At 50.1% G+C, this 22,597-nt stretch overlaps 1 protein-coding gene across 1 annotated transcript in view; it reads right to left on the bottom strand.

Annotated features, from left to right (window-relative positions):
- The window catches only part of LARP1 (La ribonucleoprotein 1, translational regulator), a 54,725-nt gene extending 33,887 nt beyond the window's left edge, over positions 1 to 20,838 (bottom strand). The window contains exon 1 of the mRNA XM_057540807.1: positions 20,083 to 20,838. Within this exon, the coding sequence (XP_057396790.1) occupies positions 20,083 to 20,521 (439 nt within the window). The 5' untranslated portion in view covers positions 20,522 to 20,838. The remainder of the gene's footprint in view (positions 1 to 20,082) is intronic.
- Positions 20,839 to 22,597: the final 1,759 nt, after the last annotated feature.

Genomic DNA, 22,597 nt, shown 5'->3' with positions numbered 1-22,597 from the left:
AGTGATGATGCAAGCCAGGGGCTGGGACAGGGAAGACCTGGAATGGCAGAGACCATCCCAGAGCAACTGCAAGCCCAGCGGCAGCCAATGGAGAACTTTAGCAGCCAGCCTCTCCATTCCCAGCCAGGAGTCTGGCATCCCCAGGCTGCCACTGCCCTCACACTCCTTTCCCCAAGAGAACCTCCCGCTCAGTAGACAAACTGCTATCCCCACAGGTCCTTGATCAGGTCAAGTATCTTTCTAAACAAATGATTATGCAGCTACTACTGAGCCCTTCAGTATGATCTGTCACTGTGCTAAGTGCCTTCCTTGCAATATCTTAATAGAAAGACTGATGCCTGGGACTTCCCTGGTAGTCAAGACTTTGCCTTCCAATGAAGGGGGTGCAGGTTCGCGCCCTGGTCAGGGAACTAAGATCCCACATGCCTCGGGGATAAAAAACCAAAACACAAAACAGAAGCAATATTGTAATAAATTCAATAAAGACTTTAAAAAATCCCACATGCCACGGAGCAACTAAGCCTGTGCTACTGAGAGCCCGCGAGCCACAACTACTGAACTCGCGTGCCACAACTACTGAAGCCCGCGCACCTAGAGCCCGTGCTCCACAAGAGAAGCCACCGCCTACGCACCTCAACGAAGAGTAGTCCCCGCTCACTGCAACTAGAGAAAGCCCACGCGCGCAGCAATGAAGACCCAACACGGCCAAAAATAAATAAATAAGATAAATTTTAAAAGAGGTCCACATCAAAAAAAAAAAAAATTAAGAAAGGAAGACTGATGCTTATCTTCTTTTTACTCTCCTGAATTTCTTCCATATTAGTTGTGCTTTAAAGGGGTGGGGGTTGGGGAGGGGGACTGGCTCTGCCAGTTTTTAACTCTGACCCTGGGCAGTCCCTTAATCTCCATGAGCCTATGGAGAAGGAATTTCTCCATAAAAGGGGGCCAATTACCACCCACCTCAAGGGCACTGTGAGATAAGAATAAAGGAGTGTTCTGTAAAGTCTTAAGGGCTATCCCAAAGGCAGTACCAACCCTTCCAATCTAAGGACTTGATGAGTAGACTAGACTCCAGGAGTAATCAGAGGATGGCGGCTTAGATCCTCGGCTCTGGCAGGCCACCCTGGGCAGTGTCCCGCCTTAGGGCAATAGAGTACAAACCCAGGAGTACAAACCAGCTGCCTCCCTGGTACCTGAAACAGGCCCCTCCCAGCCTGTGGAGACTTGGCTCAGGGCTGCTGGATGCTACAGTGATGGGGGAGAAAGGCTGGATTCCCTGGATCCACCCAGTCTTCAAAACCTCAGTCATCAGGAATCTGATCACCTTACCTGAGGCCCAATCCAAGGTCTGCTGCTCAACCCAGCCCTCCTATGAAGGGCTAGTGATTTGCCTAGAACGCAGCCCCATTCTATAGGCTGAAAAACTGAGGCAAAGATTTGGGTGTGGAGGAAGAAGAAAAAAAATGACACCAGGCTCCCACAAACTTCAGACCTGCTAAGAAATGAGATTCTTGCCACAAAAGCCGCCTGGTGTGAAGCATGTGTCCCTGCACTTAGGGGGACAGCACTGTTTGACACACTAATCAATTATTTAGAGATTTCTAAGTTCTGACCTCACCCAGTCCAACCCATGTTCCTTTCTGCACTCACTCTGGCCCTGCTGGTCTTTTTCCCATTGCTGGCCAGCTTCCACTAGGGATGTGCTGTGGCCTTTGGGGGTACCCCAGGACAAACCCAAGTGGAGGGCTCTGCCCAGCCCTCCCGGGTTTCCTCTTTGTACTTTGGCTAGTCGCAAACCCAAGCAGTAAGCTCCTGGAAACCAGCTGAGAGTGATGGAAAGAGCACTGAACCGGGCATCGGAGTGCCTGTATTTTAAACAATGCACCCCTGTGCAACAGCCTCGGTCAGTAGCTTCCCCTGCGTGGGCCTGCTTCCCTCAGCAAAAGGGTGGTATGCGTGCGCATGTGCACAGGGTACGTGTGAATTCTGGCCGGGCTCAGCGGTCTCAGATCAACTCCAGGTGCCTGCAGGGTGCAGTGGAGGAGCAGGGGCCTCGGGTAGAGAGCGGGTGTGCGTGTCTGCCAGGCAGCAATGTAGTACTGGCCAGCTCCTTAACCTTTCTCACCAGGAAAATGTAACCTTCCTTACCAAGGCTGCTCTGAGGGTTATAAGCAACTTTGAAAGCCTATGTTTTTAAGTGGGGGAAAAAATTTGGCTCACAAAATATCATGATCCCACTTTTTTTTAAAGGTGTGTGTGTATATATACAAAATATACATATGTGTGTGTCTGTGTGTGTGTGTGACTCACAAAGAAAAATCTAGAAATGTGCTGTCCAATACAGTAGTCACTAGCCACATGTGGATACTGAACATATGGAACGTGGCTAGTCTGAATTGAGAAGTACTTTAAGTGTAGAAGACATACCAGATTTCAAAGACTTAGTAGAAACAATAATTTTTTATACTGACTATATGCTGAAATGATAATATTGTGATTATCCTGGGTTATATTATTTAAGTTGATTTCACCTGTCTTTACTTTTTAAAAATATGGTTACTAGAAAATTTTTAATTGTATACACGGCTTGCATTGTATTTCTATTAGGCAGCACTGATCTAAAAGGATATGGTTGCTTACTAGTATTTCTGGTGGCTGGTGGAACAGATTATGAAGGGATTTGTATTCTCTTCGCTAAAACACGTTTGGACGTTATTTCTACAATGAACTGGTGCTGCTTGAATAAGTTGAAAAGATTTCCCCTTCGAAAGAAGTTAAAAGACCGAACACAATGACTTCCCTGGTGGGTCCAGTGGTTAAGAATCCGCCTTCCAATGCAAGGGACGCAGGTCTGATCCCTGGTCAGGGAACTAAGATCCCACATGCCGCAGGGCAACTAAGCCCGCGTGCTGCAACTACTGAGCCCGCGTGCTGCAATGAAGAGCCCTAATGCTGCAACTAAGACCCAATGCAGCCAATAAGTAAGTAAATAAGACCCAACACATAATAGTATTTTCCATCCACTTTGACAACCCAGAGCCAGAGAGCCTCCCAATGCCAGTAGAGAGCAGCCCCCACCCCTCCCACTGGCCCAGAGGCCATGCCCGAGAAACCACAAGGTCAGCAGGGCTCTTTCCAGCAGGCTGCACGTGGCCTGACAGAGCTGAAGAGGAACATCTCTGAGGGAAGAGGGGCCAGGGTTCCCCGGCAGGACCAGAAGTTCCAGGGCCTGGCTCACACTCACTGAGGGTGGCCAGGGCAGGCAGAGCTGGGACCTCCAGGCTGGGCCACTGGGGCCCACACAGATTCCTGCTGTCTGAAGATTTGTGTGGGTCCTCTCTCCCCCAGAAAGTTTTTCAGGTGAGATACGTATACTTCTGTGGTCTGGGAGAATGCAAAGCCAGACGGTAAGTCAGTCTGCCGTGAGCTGGAATCCCAGCTGCTAACAAACTACTATGCAGCCTTGAGCAAATTACTGAACCTCTCTGAACTCCTATTTTCTGGTCTGTAAAATGAGGATCATGACTGTAGCAGCTGGATCCCACAGGGATGTGAAAATGAACCAAGATCATGAACAAGATGTGTGTGATGGATCAGAAGTTTGTTAATCACGGGAGACGTGGAAGCTCTCAGGCAGTCTGGCATGGCTCCCTGGGGCATCTGGCTTCAACAAGGCAAGCTACCCATGAGGCAGGTTCTAGGACACCTGGCTAAGCCCAGGGACAAGATAAAGGCACATCAGCAACGGATGAGCAATGCACTCATGAGCGTGGGATCCAATCCCTTCATACAAGTCGTGAGAAATGAATGTCCAGCCAGGAGAAATGTGAGAGCGGGGCTGAAATCAGAACATGGATCTCCAGACTTCCAGCTCTGGCAGCTTGCTCTGACCCCACCCTGAAGTTCTTACCTGAAAGTTTCCAATAAGAAGTCAGGAATGGAAAACTGTGACCAAGAGAGCCCATGTCGGGCTCATTCCCTATCTCCAGGCCTCCCTCCCTGTGCCTGACGCCATGCTGTTTCACCCACACGCTCCCTCCACCTCCACCCCGGAGCATGGAACCTGGGAGAGGCCAGGGGAAGCAGAGAAAACACTCATACTCCTCCTGGCTCTGGGGCTAAGAGACCCAGATCCAGGGGGAATATACCTGCCTGCCTCAGGCCACCCTTCTGATTAATGGACACAATACAACTGATCTGACTTCTGGACAGTACGAGAAGAGAGGAGGAAGTAAAAAATAGCAAATCAGAAGACATCCTCTTTAAGTGGCCTAGTCTGGAGGAGGGGGGACAGGACAGGGCACTAAGTTAGTTGGATGGCCCAAGTCACTATGCCATCGTCTGTTCCTTTCCATCTCTTTCCTGGATGCCTGCCGAAGTCTCCGAGGGGCCTCCCTGCAACTCACCGGGCCTCTTCCCGCCGCGACCCCAGTCCACTCTCCACAGAGTGGACAAACCCTAAAGCAGAAGCCGGATCATGTCACCTCCTTCCTTGCCTTTAGAACAGCAGCCAAACTCCCTAAGCTGGCCTCCGAAAGCCTCCCATGTCAGCTGCTTGGAGAACTCTGAACTCATCACCACCTAGTACCTGCTGCTCCTCCAGGCGAGCGTGCTCATCAGCAGGCTGCTTACCAACCCCGTCCTGGCTCACCCTCAGAGGTATTCCCTGACACCCGGATTGAAGCTACCCTCACCCACACAACCCCCAACACTTCTCTATTAGCTTGTTTCTTTCACAGCACTCACCACTATCAAAAACTGCCAAGTAGTACTAGAGATGGTGGCAAACCGACATTCCTCCCATTGAAAAGCAGGGCCCATGTCCCCTCCCCTTCATTCTCAGCAGGGTCTGTGACCTCTACCAACATAACATGCCAAAAGTGATATTGTGCCAGTGCTCAGGCCCAGGACCTTAGAATACTGACCACACCTACTTCCTGTCTCTTGGAACAGCTCTCCGGGAGCCCCAAGCCACTATGTAGTAAGTCCTACTACTCTGAAATCACCATGCTGGAGAAGGCACCTGAAGGCACTCCAGTACTAGCTGAACCCAGCCATCCCTGTCAAGGTTCCAAACATGTGAGTGAAGCTGTGGTGGGCCCTGTATGTAGACCAGGACCTGCCTGCCACCTCTATCACTACCACAAAGAAAAGAAGAATCACCTGGCTGAGAACTGTCCAAATCCTGCCCCATAAATCAGTGAATAAAAGGGCTGTTTTTGATATAACTAGTAGCCTCCCTTTCCCCGCCCCGCAACCCCCCCCCCAGTGAAGATGGCCATGTGTCCTGCCCCCCATCCACCATACATGGTGGGGTATCGCTCCAGGACCTTGCTTCAGACATGTAAGCTCCCCATCCATTAAACCACTGATGACTCTGCTGCTGACTCCGGGATCTTTCTTCAGTCTTGAAGCTGGGCAACAGAGGCCTTGGAGGCCTGCAGGCGCCGCCCAACAACCAGCAAAGAAATAAAGATCTGTGACAGGCTAGTTAATCTTCAGTCTTAGCAAACACCAAAATCACAACTAACTGCTGAACTACCATCGACAAAAAAGACCAAAAACAAACAAGCAAGCAAACAAAAAACCACGCTGGAACTTACCAAAAAAGATACCCTACATCCAAAGACAAAGAAGCCACAACGAGATGGTAGGAGGGGTACAATCACGACACAATCAAATCCCATACCTGCCAGGTGGGTGACTCATAAACTGGAAAACAATTATACCACAGGAGTTCTGCCGTAAGAGTGAAAGTCCTGAGCCCCACGTCAGGCTTCGCAACCTGGGAGTCCGGCAATGGGAGGAGCCCCCAGAGAACATGGCTTTGAAGGCCAGCGGGGTTTGATCTCAGGATTCCATGGGGCTGGAGGAAATAGAAACTCCACTCTTGGAGGGCGCACAAAAGGTCGCATGCGTACCAGGATCCAGGCTGTTTTTGGGGTGATTTGTTAGGCAGCAATAGATAACCAGAACTACCTTGCTGGTTTACGTTGTCACCCCACTAGAATGTAAACTATGAGGGCAGGCCCCTTCTGTCTTATTCCCATCAGTATTCCCATGGTCTAACACTTAGTAGGTTACTGAAATAAATGTGTTAAATGAATGATTTTCACTTTGGTGGCAGCCAAGTTAGTTCCTTCCAGGCAAACAAAGGTTAGGCTCAAGCCCTGGTGCTTCTCTAGATAAGCCTGAGGACTCTGAATACTCAAGACAATCTCTCTAGGGGAATTCCCTGGCGGTCCAGTGGTTAGGACTCCGCGCTTCCACTGCAGGGAGCACGGGTTCAATCCCTGGTCAGGCAACTAAGATCCCGCATACTACGTGGCCAACCCCCCCACCCCCGCCCCCGCCAAAAACAGAGACTCTAAATGAAATAGTCCTGGGCTATAGTGCTCAGTTTGGCTCAAATAAACCTCTTAAAAACAAAAAACAAAAAAACACAATCTCTCGAGATGGGCTGGCTTCCCCTCTCACTGAACTAGTTGATACTTCGACGCTGGCCTCCACCAGTCCTAGGTTCTAAATCTCAGGGCCAGAAGGGGGTTCTCAGCAACTGCCCAAACTAACCAGGTACAGAACCTCCTCAACAACATTCCTGCCAAGGAATGAGCCACCACTTTTTGCACACTGCTGGGGGCACTCAACAACTTTCTGGGGCAGTTCACCTCGGCCCAGAACTTCCCAGAAGCCTAGGGCAGAATGCCCCATGCCTAGGTAGAAGAATCCCACAGCCTTGGCCAACTTCTTGGGGATGACACTCTAAAGCTGGTCCAATCAGGTGGGGAAAAGCAATCCCCATTAGAAAAAATCTTTCTCAAACTAGTCTTGACCTCTGACTTGATACATAGAACTTAATCCTAGTGGGAAAGGACCTTGAAAGGTCTTCTGGCTCAACCACTTTCATTTACAGAAAAGGGAAAGAAGTCCAAAGAGGTTCAGTCAGTCACCCAAGGTGTCTTAGCAATTGAGCCAAACATCTGGGACTAGAAGGCTGGTCCCAAATTCTCCTGCCTAGAGTTCTCTGTCCTAGGGCTCACACCCGTGGAGAAGCCTCTTTCCAGTGCCTGTTGCCCCAGAGAGAATTCAGCGCTCCAATAAGCCTTAGTTCCACTGCCCAAAGAGCAGGATCATGATGCACAAGGCCTCTAGCCAGCATCTCTCCCCTTTCCACCCGAAGCACACTAACATCTGCCTTAGCTGCTCTCATACCTGAAGGGTGTTTGAGCTAGAAAGGGCCTTAGAGATTGCTATCAAGGATGTTACACCCATTTCACAGATGCAGGGAGGGGAGTGAAGTCTCACTGGGGCCTAACATAACCCGCAAGCTCACGCCTTAGCATTCAGACAGCTTTCTACTGCTGCTCTGGGGCCTCAGGCCACAATGCCCAGTGGTGTCCTGTCTCCCCATCACACCTGCTCTCCCTAAGAGAGGTGGGTAAGGAGACCCCTCCAGGGACTGCATGCAATTCCTGCCCTCGGCCTTAAAGTCTTCCCCACCCTTTCCTCTCAAATTCTTCTCGAATAAGGATGTTCTCAGCTTGTGGGCCGGACAGACTGCTGTCCTCTCTCCTTTGTATGATAAAACATACAAAGACTGAGCCCATAGGCCCAATGCAGGCATCCTCGTCTAGAGGGAGCTAGATCCTGACATTGGATAGTAGTCATAAAGGAACAGAGGCCCAGTGTGGCCAGGTCTTCTCATTTTTTTTCATAACAGCTTTACTGATATTATTCACATACCATGCTATTGACCCATTTAAAGTGTACAATTCATTATTATTATTTTTTTTGGTATATTCAGAGTCTGGCTTTTAAAAGAGGAGGTGCAAATCTCCAGGTTTCCAGATACATTTTCTTGATTTTAAAACATAGATGATTACTTTCAACTGTTTTTAAATGAAGGGTAATCAAACGCTGTCAGCAGGCTGAACTGGAATTGAGGCAGTAAAGGGAGTGGATACCCATTTGTAACTTCTACCTTTCAGGACAAAAGCCCCATCATGGCTTTTGTGTCTTATTTACCCCTGAATTCTGGAGCCTGATATGTAACAAGTACTCAAAAATTTCGGAATGAACAAATCTAGGAAAGTACTTTGCAAATTTACAGCTGCAGAGCCCTACAGGAAACTGCCATCCAAACTCTTTAAATAATACCACCATGTCAAGGAACCCAGTACCTCCTGTGGCAGCTGAATCTGTCGGGGGCACTACTGAAAGTTACTACTTGACCAGAGCCAAAGTTACTACTTGACCCTCCACCTCCCACTTGCCATCAGAGCTTTACCTGTAGGGCCACTTGAAGCAGATCTGTTCAAATGCTGTAGTTCAGAACAACCGGCATTTCCACCCACCCCAAGCTTTGATTCTCTGGGAAAAATAATCCTGGTTTCTTCAACCATCCCCCCCTCTTCACAGTAAGGTGCATGCGTCCCAGTGAGCAGCCACCTCTTGTGCGTTCCTGATTTCCCGTCTCCCTCCCACACTCCCTGGAAGCAGCATCCAGCCTCCCACACCCAGCCATGTCCAAACTCCACCCCTACACTCGGCTCCACTTTGGACAAAACCTAAACTGGGCTATTCCATCCACATAATTGGCCTCTCTTTCTTGTATCACTGTAAAGATATATAAAGAACAGGAAAAGCGCAGACCTCCACTCCCCCAAGCAAACCCAAAGCTGCAGAAAGATACCAAACATGGAGAAGGAAGGTTTCACTTCAAAGCACCTGAGGGGCTTCCCTGGTGGCGCAGTGGTTAGGAATCCTCCTGCCAATGCAGGGGACACGGGTTCGAGCCCTGGTCCGGAAAGATCCCACATGCCGTGGAGCAACTAAGCCCGTGCACCACAACTACTGGGCCTGCGAGCCACAACTACTGAGCCCGTGTGCCACAACTACTGAAGCCCGCGTGCCTAGAGCCTGTGCTCCGCAAGGAGAGAAGCCACGGCAATGAGAAGCCTGCGCACCGTAACCGAGTAGCCCCCGCTCACCACAACTAGAGAAAGCCCGCGCGCAGCAAAGAAGACCCAACGCAGACAAAAATAAATAAATAAAATAAATTAAAAAAAAAAAAAAAAAGCACCTGAGCTGGTCTCTCACAGACATTCTACCACTAGGGCACTCCCAAGTGCCACAATATGGGCTTCTCATGCAGGATTATAGCCCCAGTGATTCCTTAAATTCCCCTTCACTATGGAGTTGTTTAACAGCCTAGGGCAAGGTGGGAAGAACTGGCTCTAAGTGACATGGGCTGCTTTCCTGTGTATGCTCAGGACCAAACAGCAGCGATAAGGGGCAGAGAGGACCCAGGAAGACAGAGGAAGCCTGGCTTTAGCACTTGAGCTCTATTAGCAAATTGAAGACCTCGAAAGAAGAACCACCTTCAAATTCAAGACCTCGAAAGAAGAACCACCAACACTCTTACAATTATCACTTATTATTTGCCAGGCTCTGGCTGAGCACTCACCTTCCCCTAGCTCACATTCACAGTGATCCTACGACGTGCTTACTCCAGATATAACTCCATTTTACTGAAGCCCAGAAGTTACCAACCTTTCCAAGGGCACTCACTTGGTAGGTGGCTGGGCTAACTCAAACTGGATGACTAACTCCGAAGTCGACATTTTACCACCCAATGCTATTTCTTCCTCCAGAGGAGTGAAAACAAAATCGCAGTAGACCCAAGAGACATGGGTTCAAGTCTCAGCCTTGCCTTGAACTGACTGTGATCTTGAGCAACTCTATTTCCTTTCTGGGCCTGAAGTACCTAACCTGTAAATCAATGGTTTAGATTCAATGACCTCTGGGGTCCCTTTCAGCTCTAAATACTCCTTCTCCTCTGAAAGGACAGAAAGGAAATCCAAGCCCCTGAGGGCACAGCAATGGGAACAGAGTTGATAAATGGGCATTGGTCAGGGTAAGCCTGGCTCTCTGAAGCCCAGTATTCTCAGGAACTCACTACAGCAGCCCATCTATGGGCAAATGCAAACCCACTGTTAGCACAGGTGTAAAAATGGCTGAATTCAGCTGAAGGGAGGTAGCTCTGATGGGAAGGAAACCTTGTGCACGTAGCTATCTCTGGAAAAGCCCACAGAGCCAAGCTGCAGAGAGGCTGGTGGCAGGCAGCCTAGATGTGGACCTAGAAGTCCCACCACATGGGTGCTTTCCCTGGTGGAGGTGGGGATTCCCGTATGGAAGCCTGTCCCCCTACCAGGGCCGCCTCCTCTTTCCACCTAAACAGCTGCAGCAGCACAAGCAGGCTGGGGCTCTTGGCTTAAGCATGGACTCAGCCTAGGCCAGTCCATCAGCAATTGTGATTCTCCCAGGAACTGAAACGCATTCCAGATAATCTGGCCTTCTGAAAGGTCAGAGAAATCCCATACACTGGAGCTGCTCCCTACCCCTGAAGGATGACAGCTGATAACTGTCCTAGACATACACTTCAGGAATGACTCGGACGTCTACTCCCTTTGTAATCCAGGAACCTTGCCCCAAAGGATCAGACAGGAAACCCCAAATCATCTATTCTTAACCTAAGAGGTTCTGACACGTGGCAAAAGCAATCTTTCAAAAGCAAAAATCTGACCATGCCACTCCCTCACTTAAAATCTTCAAAAGCTCCCTACTGCCTTCCAGTTAAAATGAGAATTTATACTACAGCCAGAGGGAGTTACTCAGTTCTCTGAACCTCATGGCCTTTCCTCAACCAAGACAGCTCTCTTTCCAGGCCTTTGCTCAGATAAGTCCTACCTGTCCTTCCCATTTCAGGTTAGCCACTGCTTCCTCCAGAAAGACTTCTCTGACCTAGACTGAACTGGGTGCTCCCTGCTGCACTCCCAAAGAATCCCACAGCTTTCTTACACAGCACTTTCCATTATGGATTGTGAGTGTGTGTGTGTTCTTTGTCAACACAGATTTTTATTATTCACTGTGGTATTCCTCTATGCCAGACTCAAAATGTGAATGATGCTGTTAAAAGTATGAGATTCATTCATTCATTCATTAAATGTTCACTGAGCTGCCTACTATGTGCCAGGCATGCTTAGGTGCTAGGGATAAAGCAGTGGTCAAACACCAAAGACCCTCATCCAATGGTGATAAAAGCTAAGAAGAAAAATGAAGCAGGGTAAAGGGATGGGGATAGACAGTATGGGGTGCAGGCTTGCTATTTAATATAGGGTGGTCGGGGAAGGCCTCTCCATCTCAATGAATGGAACAGGAACCTGAAGAAAGTGAGGGTGTGGCCCATGCGGCTATCTGGGGGAAGAGCATCACAGAACAAAAGCCCTGAAGCAGGAGGGTGCACAACATGCTCCAGGAAAAGCAAGGACCAATGTTGTTGGAAGGGGAAAGTGGTAAAAGATGAAGTCAGAGCTGAGGGTCAGGGCAAGGGGACGTCTGGGGAGCCAGATCAAGAAGAAACTCTAAGGGGAAATCGTGTGGAGTCAAGAGTCTGAGGATCTTAGCTCCCAGGCAAATGCAGGATGTGATGAGATAAGCAGGGCAAGGCATGGCGAGCTGCAGCCACGTTTTCGGAGGATAATTTGGCAGCACCCGGGGGTGGGGGTGGGAAAGCTAAGAGGGTAGTGGTTGCACCCAAGAAAGGAGGTGCATGAAGAATCAAGGGCCTTGGTCTTGGATTTGTTGGGGGAATTCCCAGGAATTCCTGGGAGGAGCATCCTGGGAGAAAACTGATGCAGAAGGGAAAGTCCAGTCATTCCTTAGGGGTCTGGAGCAGGGATGCACACAACATTTTGGCTCCTGGAAGACAATGGGCATTGGGAAGGGGAATGAGTAGGATTTGTGGGATGATGAGGAATTGAGTAAGGACATAAGAGTTCCATCTAAAATAGGGAGCAGCCCACAAATGAATGGTAAGAAGGGTGTAGGAAGGGAGTGAGGGGTTACAGGCTGAGAATGCTTTTAGGCACAACCTCTGGGTCATATTCATTTCAGTGGCCACCTTGCTGTCCTATTGTAGGATGTTATTTTATGTTTTCAACTCTTATAGAACATTTGGAAATAACACTTGGAAATTGGGAATTTTCCTCCCAACAGTGACGTAACTCCCAGGTCGCCATAGTCTTTGTATAACATTGGATACGTTTCTAGAGGAGCCTAAAGTCTACAGGAAGAGTGGTGACGAGGGGGAGCTCTGTCTTAAGTGAACGTGAGACGTGGAGGGAGGGCAGGAGTGGAGGGACTGGCTGGGTGTGCATCTGCTTATTTTGCAAAAAGAAACACGGAAAGGAGAAACCGTAAAGTGACACCTCAGATCTTTTCTTAATTAAGGTAAAATATGCATAAAATAGACCTTTTAAGCCAAAAAAAAAAAAAAGAAGAAACTCTAAGGACTCTGAATTTTACTCCGCTATAGAAGCCATGAGAGGACTTTAAGCAGGAGTGACAGGAGACCAGTTCAGAGGTTCCTGCAACCTTCTAGCTGAGTAGTAATGGTATGTGGACCAGGCTGGCAGCCAAGGAGGCGGTAAAAAGAAAGCATTTAGCTTTGGTCACAGTTTTTCGGAGCCAAAAAGGATGTACTTGTAAATTAGATGTAAGGTGACAGAGAAATAGAGGTGCCAAGAATGACCCCCAGGTTTTTAGTCTGAGCAATTAGAAGGACAGAGCTGCTTATTAATCTCTCCTGAGTCTCACTTTCCTCATCTGTGAAGTGGGGATAAAAAGAGCACCTGCTGAGCAGGTTACACAGGATAATTGCAATATCACTATTACTTATAGTGGGGTTATCAGGAGCTTCAATAAGCTAGGGTATGTGGAAAGGAGAGCAAAAACCAGAGCTCAGGTGGACCATGCATCCAGATGGCTCCTGGCAACTGTGGGACTGAATTCAGTTCCTCTGAAAAGCTGAGAACTTCATTTTAAAGGAAGGAAGAGAAAAGGCTACCTGGAGTTGCTGGAATGTATGTTCAGACGGGAAGGTGGTTACCACAACAAGCCTGGAGGGTTATTACAAAGTACCCTGTACACAGGCCTCCGATGGAGGGGGCCATCTGGGTTTACCAATAATACCTCAAATTGAGGTGGTAAAACCCCTCACTGTAGGTCAGATTTATGTGGCCGGCTTTACAAAATTCATCATAAAAGCCCACATACCTCACCTTCCACACCGGCTTTGCCAGTCCAAAGGCGCAGTCAAAGGAAAAGTGCCACATCAAGACTGTCCCTCTGATTCTGGGAAAGTCCCTCATGGAGATACCCGAGACTATCCGCCACGAAAAATTGGCCAGTTGGCCCTGGTAACTATTACATAGCACTGCTTGACAATGAAGTTAACTCCAGATTATCCACCCTCACTTAGGAAAGGCATGGATAACCCCTCAGAATGGGTAATTACCTCAAACTACATACACAGTTGACCCTCAGTAACACGGGGTTAGGGCGCCAACCCCCAGCTCAGTGGAAAATCCACGTGTAACGTTATGGGTTGTGCGGGCGATCTGCTGTGCCTATCTGCGGTTCTGCATGAGCGTGGACTCAACCAACAGTGGAGAGTGTAGGACTGAAGTGTTTATTGAAAACAATCCACACGAGTGGACCCGTGCACTCGTGTTGTTCAAGGGTCAACTGAACCTGGCTTTGGAATGCATCTTCTGGAATCTAAACCACTTACATCTATCTGTGTGGGACATTTTAAGTCATGAACTGGGCTACCCCAAAACAAGGTATCAATTTGACCCTCAAAACAACCTCAGCATAGGGGTTAGTCCCATTCTGGGAACAAGAAAAACAGCATGTTCTGATTTAAATCCCATCACCTACCCCTTTGCTCCTTCACCTCGCTGTTTCCTGTGCTTTCATTAGCCAGTTATCAAAACTTATTTTCTTTCAAACCCCCAGCAAGGAAAACTGTCCTCTCTCCTGGCCACTCCCTTAGATCACTCTGGACCAGCCAGGGAGGTTTGTGAGCCCTCTGGAGGCCCCAACACCCTAATTACCCCCTTTCAGGTTGTCTTGGATTTTGCAAACAGGGGCACTCCCATCTGCCAAGCTCTACATTTTAAAGAGGTTTTTGTGGTTTCAGGTCCACTGCTCCGCCTCCTCTCCCTGCCCGACTCCCAAAGAGAGGGAAAGAGTGCTGAGTAACAGCTCTAAAATACTTACTCTAGCCTAGGCCCCACTGCAGACAGGGGTTGGGTCAGCCAAGAGAATCCCCCCCTCCACTCCGCCCCCCAACCCTGGAAGGCTCAGAGTTCAGGACTGCTGAGACTACCCCCTACCTGCCAAGGGCCTAGAACCACCTCTAAAGCACCTCTCCCTCCCTAACAGGCACTCATTTCCCAGTTAGGTTAAAACTCAAACTCCCTGCCCAGAACAGGGGGCAGGCAGCTGAAGGTTCCTGGGGAAGGCCTCCTTCCCTTCTCCCCTTCAGAGGGTGTCCTAATTGTGTGCTTTCTTCACAAGAGAAGAAAGTGATTTGAACTACAGGAAAAGAGCTTCAAGCCCTCGTTTATCAAGGCTAACCTAACAGTTCTTTGCCAGAGGTGCACAATATAACCAGCTATGGAGTTTAAAACAAACAAAAAACAACCATAATGCCATTATCACCCTTGACAAATAATTCCTTAGTATAATCTAAACTGATCAGTTATCCTCAATTGTCACCAAAATTTCTTCTTATAGCCTGTTTGTTCGAATCAGGATTCAAACAAGATCCACACAATGCATCTGATTGATGTCTCAACTCTTTTCATCCATAACAGTTCCCTCTTTTAAAAATGTTTATTTTTTTAATTGAACGTGATGTACAATATTATGTTACAGGTGGATAATACAGTGAGTCATGATTTTTAAAGGTTATACTCCATTTATAGTTATTATAAAATATTGGCTATATTCCCTGTGTTGTACAATATATCCTTGTAGCTTATTCTATACATAGTAGTTTGTACCTCTTAACCCCCTACCCCTATATTGCCCCTCCCTCCTTCCCTCTCTCCCCACTGGTAACCACTAGTTTGTTCTCTATATCTGTGAGTCTGTTTCTTTTTGTTATGTTCACTAGTTTGTTGTATTTTTTTGAACGCCACTTATTTATTGACAAGATAACCTGTCTTGTAGAATTTCTCACATTCAGAAATTGGATAACTGCTACCTCATGGTCAATCAATGCGTTCCTCTAACCTCACAGATCTATGGTTCTATTAGGTGTAGGTTCAATTTTTATTTGGTGGAGGCAATTTTCATAGACAGCACTGTGTACTTTCTATTACCACATTCACTGTAAGGCACTTAGTGCCTAGTTGCTACACAGGTTGCTCTGATATGAACACCCAAGCAACTGGCTTAGGTTCCTGAAGCCGGAAGAGTGTCTCTAGCACTCACAGAACCTGGATTCAAAACTGGAGTTCTTAACCACTATGGCAGATATGAATATACACATTTAAAAAGCTTTGCTTCGTAAAAATTGTGAATTACTGTTGTACACCTGAAACTTACATAATAATAATTTAAAAAAAGGCTCTGCTTTGGTTTCTTTTGTGGGGAAGGGGTTTATCGGAGAAAAAGTGTTTTTTGTTTATTTATTTATTTATTTATTTGGCTGTGTTGGGTCTTCGTTTCTGTGCGAGGGCTCTCTCTAGTTGCGGCAAGCGGGGGCCACTCTTCATTGCGGTGCGCGGGCCTCTCACTATCGTGGCCTCTCTTGTTGCGGAGCACAGGCTCCAGACACGCAGGCTCAGTAGTTGTGGCTCACGGGCCCAGTCGCTCCGCGGCATGTGGGATCTTCCCAGACCAGGGCTCAAACCCGTGTCCCCTGCATTAGCAGGCAGATTCTCAACCACTGCACCACCAGGGAAGCCCAAAAAAAGCGTGTTTGATACTAAAAAAAACTTTGAAAACATATTCCAATTCCCTCATTTTACAGATGAAGAAACACAGGTACAGAGAAGTATGGGGGTTGCTAGTGTCCACAATGCTGGACACAAGCAGAATTACAAGTGAAATGAACACTCCTAACAATGGTGATCATTTATTATAGCTAGCACTTATTAGATGCTCTGTACCTGGCATTAAGCTAAAGGTTATGCTAAACATCTTGATTTTCACGACCCTATGAAACAGTTACTACCATTACTCCCGTTTTGAGGATGAAGGAACAATGGTTTAGAGAGGCTGAGTAATTTGCCCAAGATTGCACACCAAGTTAGAAGCAAAGCTGGGACTCAAAATTACATACTGTGTAATTCCACCCAGTCCACTTCTAGTGGTGAGGAAGGAAGGAGCCAGGGTCTGAAGTAGCTCTGACACCGTGAGGTCTTCATGCAATGAAGACTGAGTGATCCACATGGATGCCCCGCGGAGTACAACCAGTTGTGGGGTTGGTGGGGGAGGGAAGATGGGAAAGGGCCCAAACCCAGGAAGAAAACTGAGACTGGGAGTGGAGGTTTATTTGGGGCCAGTTCAGTGTGGTGGCAGATTCCTGGGGTTGCCATGGGTTAGCTGGGATTATAACCCTTTTTTATTTTGTGTCACCAGTTAGCTGCACTTCAAAGAGACAGAAAAAAATGATGCCCAGAATATAAATATTCAAGTCTCAGGCCCTGCCCCCGACTTTCCTCTAAAGAGAAATGAAGAAAAAGATCACAGTACTGGTGTTTTCTTACTACACAAAATTAGAAGTGTCAGACAATCAACCCACTGATTCCCTGCTAGGGTTGCTGGAAGCTTGTGGGGATGATATGCTCTCAAGTCTCTACCTACTACATGTACACCAGCCACAGCAAATTTTTAGTTCAGTTAGGCTCGCCTTTCCCCAAACCCTGAGAGCACATGAACACTCCGCCAAAAAGTAATCTTTACAAAAGGCAAATACATTAAAACTTATTTTTAAAACATTCGTCATAACACATTCCAAAGAAAAAACAGCCAATTACTTGGGTCATCAACCTTTAAGATTATCCATACTATGCCCTTCATGTCTGTGGATAAGCAAAAGCCCACTTTTAAGGAGACAGATCCCATATGTTTCAGGGAGTACTAATACAATACCAGAAAAGGAAAGTACAACACTCTCCAACCCCCTCATTTTACAGGTGGAGAAAACGGAGACCCAGAAAAAGTCCCAGAAAATCCCACAGTTTCAGTCTCTCAGACATGGTACAACAGAAAACACATGCCAGGCACCAAGCTAAATACTTCACACATATCATCACAGTGAATGCTCACAATGGCCACATGCGGCAGATAAATAATTTAATTTCTAGAATACAAATGGAGAGGCTGAGGCACAGAATGGTTAAGTATCCTGCAGAAGGAGGCACAGCTAAGCAAGTGGTTGAGCTGGCATTTGAACCCATGCAGTTTTGACCCCAGAACCTTTGCTATGTATCACTTCTTTAACTAAGACATCTTGCCTCTCTCATACTTAAAGCGTTGTGCCTAAGATAAGGAAAAAATATTTAATATTTTCAAAATATTCTAGGGGAGGAAAATACAAAAAACCAAAATGCAAATCCCAAGATTTAAAACTACTAAGACACAGAAGCTTAAACCAGACCAGAGAACCCCGCAAGAAAGGGGGGATATAGCAAAACATCTTTTATTACTAGTTACTGCATGTGTCCCTTAAAGAACTAAAATACTAGCATCTGAGCCAAAAGGAGAGCTAAAAATAGGCATTTGCAGCAAGCTTTGGAAAGCTTTTGGCTTGCTTATGAGGCACCCAAAACATATGCATCACAGAACACAAAATTTCCCAAGACCACACTGTCATTCCATTGGTGTCTCATTTAAACTTGTCCAAGCTGTAAATAAAATCAGGGCTGGAAAAGGGCCTTAGTGACCCATGTAAACTTCAAAGAAAGTGCCACCATCTACCCTGACCACAAAATTCTCCCTCAAAAAGCATCCAAGCCCTAACAACTGGCTTAAACAGAGAAGCTACTGAATTCAGAGTTTGTCTGTCAAAGACTATTCTGCAAGTTCAAAACCAATGAGTGGACAAGACACTTTCTTACCTAACAAGAACAGAGTAAATCTACCCGACTCAGAATTTTGCTGTGGGCACTTTAAAGCAAGTTGGCTTTTCTAAGAACTCAGAGGTAAAGGCGAGATGCCAGCCAAGCTGTCCTCTTCCCACGATCAATAACCCCGGTGATGCACCCTATCAAGGGCCCCTGGACTTGCACAAAATGCCAGCTCAAGCACCCAATACCACCTGATGTCATGGCTGATTTAAAACCCACAAGGCAGGTTCACCATTAGATAAGCAGCAGCAGCCAGAGTGAGTAGCCCCATTTAAACTTCTGAGGAGTGCTCTCTCCTGGGCATGATTATACCCCTTTGAGTTTAAAGAGGGGGGAAGGACCAAAGAGTGTCTTAAAGTTGCAATTCCTCCCTCTGTGGGTGGATCAGGAGGGATTTGCAAGAAAATGGAGATTTCAGCACTGCCCTTTGCATAAGAGGGTTCTGGAAGGAACAGGGGGAAGGGGAGGAGGGCAAAAGGAAGAGAACTTGGTTTGAGGTACTATTAGTAAACGCCAAATGTCCCCTCCTCCAAATGAGGCAACCTTAAAAGAAATAAAAATTACAACATGCCATTTTCAGAATTCGCTGTTCTGGTTCCCCTAGGACTACAAGGGATTCTATTCCCTTGAATGTGAATGCATTAAGCTTCCCTTTCCCCATTTTGATGGTTTAAACCAGTCAGCCTCAACCAGCGCTACAGAAGAGGAGGAGTTTTGAAAAAGCAATACGGCTATGACCACAGGCCATCGTTATAGCTCCAAGCGTGTTTTAACACCGATCCACTACAAAAAGACCCTGAACCAAAGAATCCAGCCCCACTGTGCCTCTACGCGCCGGCAAAGGGAGCAGGGCGGGCGCGCCCCCTACCAAAGCCGACGATCTATTTTTGGCAAAGGAAGGCCGAGCCGAACCTCCATATTCTGCACCGCCTCTCTCCCCCCAGCGCCACTGACAACGCTCTGCGGGGACTTCCCACCTTCCCCAAGGGGCCGGGTCCAAAAGGACCCAAAGCCGAGGAGGGAGAGGGAGGGCGCGGGGAGCGCCAGTCGGCGGTCACATGCCACACTCGCCGCGCGGGGTGGCACCACGTTGTCCCGGCTGCGGAGGAATGCCGGGAAGGAGGAACGCGCACTCACACCCGCGCACACGCACACTCCCGGCCGCGCCGCCCGCCCGCACCCGCCTTCCACCCCGAGCGCCGAGGCGGGCCCCGAACGCCTAGGCCGAGCAGTCGCGACCAGCCAGCGGGTCGGCGGCGCGGCGCAAGGCGCCCAACTGTCACCCGCCCGCCCTCCCGGCCCTGCCACTCCCTCCCCCGCCGCCACACGCCCCTCGCGTCGCCGCATGCCCCCTTACTCGCCTCACATTTCCCCCTCACTGGATGCCCCGCACGCTCTCCCTTCGGCTCCCTCTCAAGACGGAAGGTCCCCGGGAACAGGGAGGGAAAGCACCGAATTCAATGACACGTTGGGTTTCCTCTTCTCCCCATTCTGCCCGTAACCGACCCCTGAACCCATCGCCAATGGCCATTCTACCGCCTAATACTATCTACTCGAGAACAAAACTTGTTAACTTTTAAATCCCGAATCCCTGTGGTCGGTACGAACTCATCGCCGGGCGTTTTGCTGCCTATGACATATACTCATTAAACATTTACAACATGGGGACGATCGCAACGCTACCAAAACGAGGAGCATGTGGCGGGGTGGTAAGAGGGGGCTTCCCCAGGAAGGTTCAGGCTGGAAACCGTCTCTTACACTAACATGCGGTAGGGTGAGAGGGCCCTTTTCACCGAAACCAGCGCCCACCCTCTCCCCGCGAAGTAGGCCCGAACCACGCCGTTGCCCACTAACCGCTGCGGCCCAGGCGGTGGCCGTAGCCTCCCGGAGGCCGGGCCCTCTGGCAGGGGCAGGTTCCTGAGTGTGCTGGGGGACAGGGCACGGCGACTCGAATGAGCCAGGAGATAATAAAAAAAAAAATCCCGAGTCACCACGACCAGTGGCGGACCCCCGGGCCCTGGAGGCCGCTGGGGGAGGGGACGCCTATGTCCCCGGAAGAGGCCCCGAACCCAGGATACCAAGCAGAAAGACCCACCTGGAGGAGACTGTCCGTTCACGGTGGCCAGGACCGGCGGCAACGTGTTCTTAGTCCACGGGTTCACCTTGGGCGGAGGGGCCTCCACGAAGTCTCGGCGCCCGGTGACCGCGGCTCCGGCAGCTCCTCCGCCAGCGGCCGGCTCGCCGCCGCCGCCCTCCTCCCCGTCGCTGACGGCCGGGCCCTCGGCGCCAGGCGGCTGCGGCGGCCGCGGGCTCTCGCGCTCCAGCTGCCCTGTGCCCTCCTTGTGTGGCTTGGCGCAGGGCGGCCGAGGTCTCCGGGCGCCGCCGTCCGGCTCCCCCCCTCCGACGTCGTTCGCCCCGGGCTCGCCCTTGCCCTCAGACGACGGCGGCGGCTTCTTCCTCACCAGCCCCCCGTGCTCTTCGGCCTGCAAGAGTGGGGCGCCCCCCGGCAGCAGCGGCTCCACCTGAGTGGCCATCTGCGCGCCCGCCCCCCCGGAGAAGCCGGGCGCGCCCGAGGCTGCCTCCCCCGCCTCGAACTTGGCTCTCCGAGCGCCCGCGACGCCTTCCTCCGGGGCGCTGGGCCCCAGTCCCGGCGGAGAAGGGTCGGGGTTCACGCTAGGCGCGGCCCCCCTCCGGGTCGGATGCAGCCGCCGTAGATCCAAGGCCCACTGGCCGGGCGGGGGGGGGGACGAAGGCCCCCCACTATGCGGTCCAGGCCTCCTCGGCGCGCGTCCCCCCCCGCCCGTTCCTCGCAAGGCGTCCCCACCCCGAGCCTGGCAGGCTTCTCGTCCCGTCCCTCCCTCCCCCCCCGCCGCCGGGGCGGCCCGGGCTTCCCGGCTCGGGGGCTGCAGCAATATGGACGGACGGGGGAGAGGCGCGGCGAACTGAGCTGACCACGCGATCCGCGGCAGGCGGCGGGCGGGCGCGCGCCTCGCGACGCAGCGGGCAAGGGGAGGGGAAGGCGCAACGGGGCCGCGCCCGCCGGGGCCGGCAGTGGGCGACGGGAGGGCGAAGGCGGCGGGAGCGCGCGCGCAGGGCCTCGCAGCCCCGCCCCTTTCCCCGCCCCTCGCCTCCGATTCCTCGGCGCACCTCGGGGCTGGTGGGTGAGGGGTACTCAGACCGGACGGGGGCGAGCACGTGCCTGATGCAATTCGGGAGCGGCGGGGGGGCAGCGAGCCGGGCAGGAGAGAAGGGATGGTAAAGAGGGGGAAGTGTCTTAAAGAGCCAGCGCGTGAGAGCGGCCGCAGGTGGAGCACATGGGAGTGGGCCACGCGGCCGGCCGGGCCTGCTCGCGCTCTTTAGGTTGGGTGCTCCAGATTCCGAGGAAGGAGCCATTAATGTCACCCTCCACTTACAGGATGATGGAGGTGGGTGCTCACGGCTCCCTGGCGTCCCGTGGGCCTGCCCCTTCCAGGCGCCGCCTGAGTGACCTTGGGCCAGCCGGCCTCACCTCCGCGGACTGTGCTCGGCTCCTCCCAGGCGGCCCCGGCCGGGACACTGCCCGGAGTTGGATTCGACGCCCGGCCTGGAAGGCGGGCCCTTAACCCTTGGGGGCATTGGGCGCCTACGAAAATGAACGGGGAATTACCAATAGACCCCCAACCAAGCCAAACTCCGAAACCAAGTATTTATGGGCAGAAAATGTCTTTTTTTTTTTTTTTTAAATTTATTTATTTATTTATTTATGGCCGTGTTGGGTCTTCGTTTCTGTGCGAGGGCTTTCTCTAGTTGTGGCAATTGGGGGCCACTCTTCATCGCGCTGCGCGGGCCTCTCACTATCGCGGCTTCTCTTGTTGCAGAGCACAGGCTCCAGATGCTCAGGCTCAGTAATTTGTGGCTCACGGGCCTAGTTACTCCGTGGCATGTGGGATCTTCCCAGACCAGGGCTCGAACCCATGTCCCCTGCATTAGCAGGCAGATTCTCAACCACTGGGCCACCAGGGAAGCCCCAGAAAATGTCTTTTTTCTCAAGTGGATTTCATTTACGAGGCTTGCTTGGGGCGGAGACGAACAAATGCCCAATTGGGACTCTGGAGATCTGAGATTTTATCCTGACCCTGGTTCTGCCCCTTACCAACTCTGCAGCAGTTGGGCCTCAGTTTCCCTAGTGTAAAATGAAGGAATGGTGTATGACAGGAGTTTCAAATTTTAGTGCACATTCAATTAAATAAATATTTACTGTAGGGGTTCTAGGAAACAGGGTTTGGAAATAAACCAGACTTACAAGGACCCTATCATGTAATTTACATTCTAAGGTGGAGAAAGAGACAGTAAAACAACTTTAGTGATAAACAAGTGATTGTCTCATAGGTTAGCCTAGATCAGCTACTTTGGATGATGAGGAAAAACCTTGAATGCAGATTCCAAAGCATTTGGAATCAGGCATGTCTGGGATTGGACTCAGAAATCTGCATGTCTAGCAAGACCCCTTGGGTGCTTGTGGTCCCACACTTCACTTGGAGAAGTCCTGGCCTCTGGCTGGCTGTGATCCCACCTGCTTAAGACATAACAGCCTAAAGTGTTGGCCATCTCCAAAAGAAGGATTAGAACAC

Source organism: Balaenoptera acutorostrata, chromosome 2 (assembly GCF_949987535.1).
Source record: "Balaenoptera acutorostrata chromosome 2, mBalAcu1.1, whole genome shotgun sequence".
Classification (NCBI taxonomy): Eukaryota; Metazoa; Chordata; class Mammalia; order Artiodactyla; family Balaenopteridae; genus Balaenoptera; species Balaenoptera acutorostrata.
The sequence above is the reverse complement of the archived record's forward strand: the minus strand, read 5'-3'. Positions and strand labels throughout refer to the sequence as shown.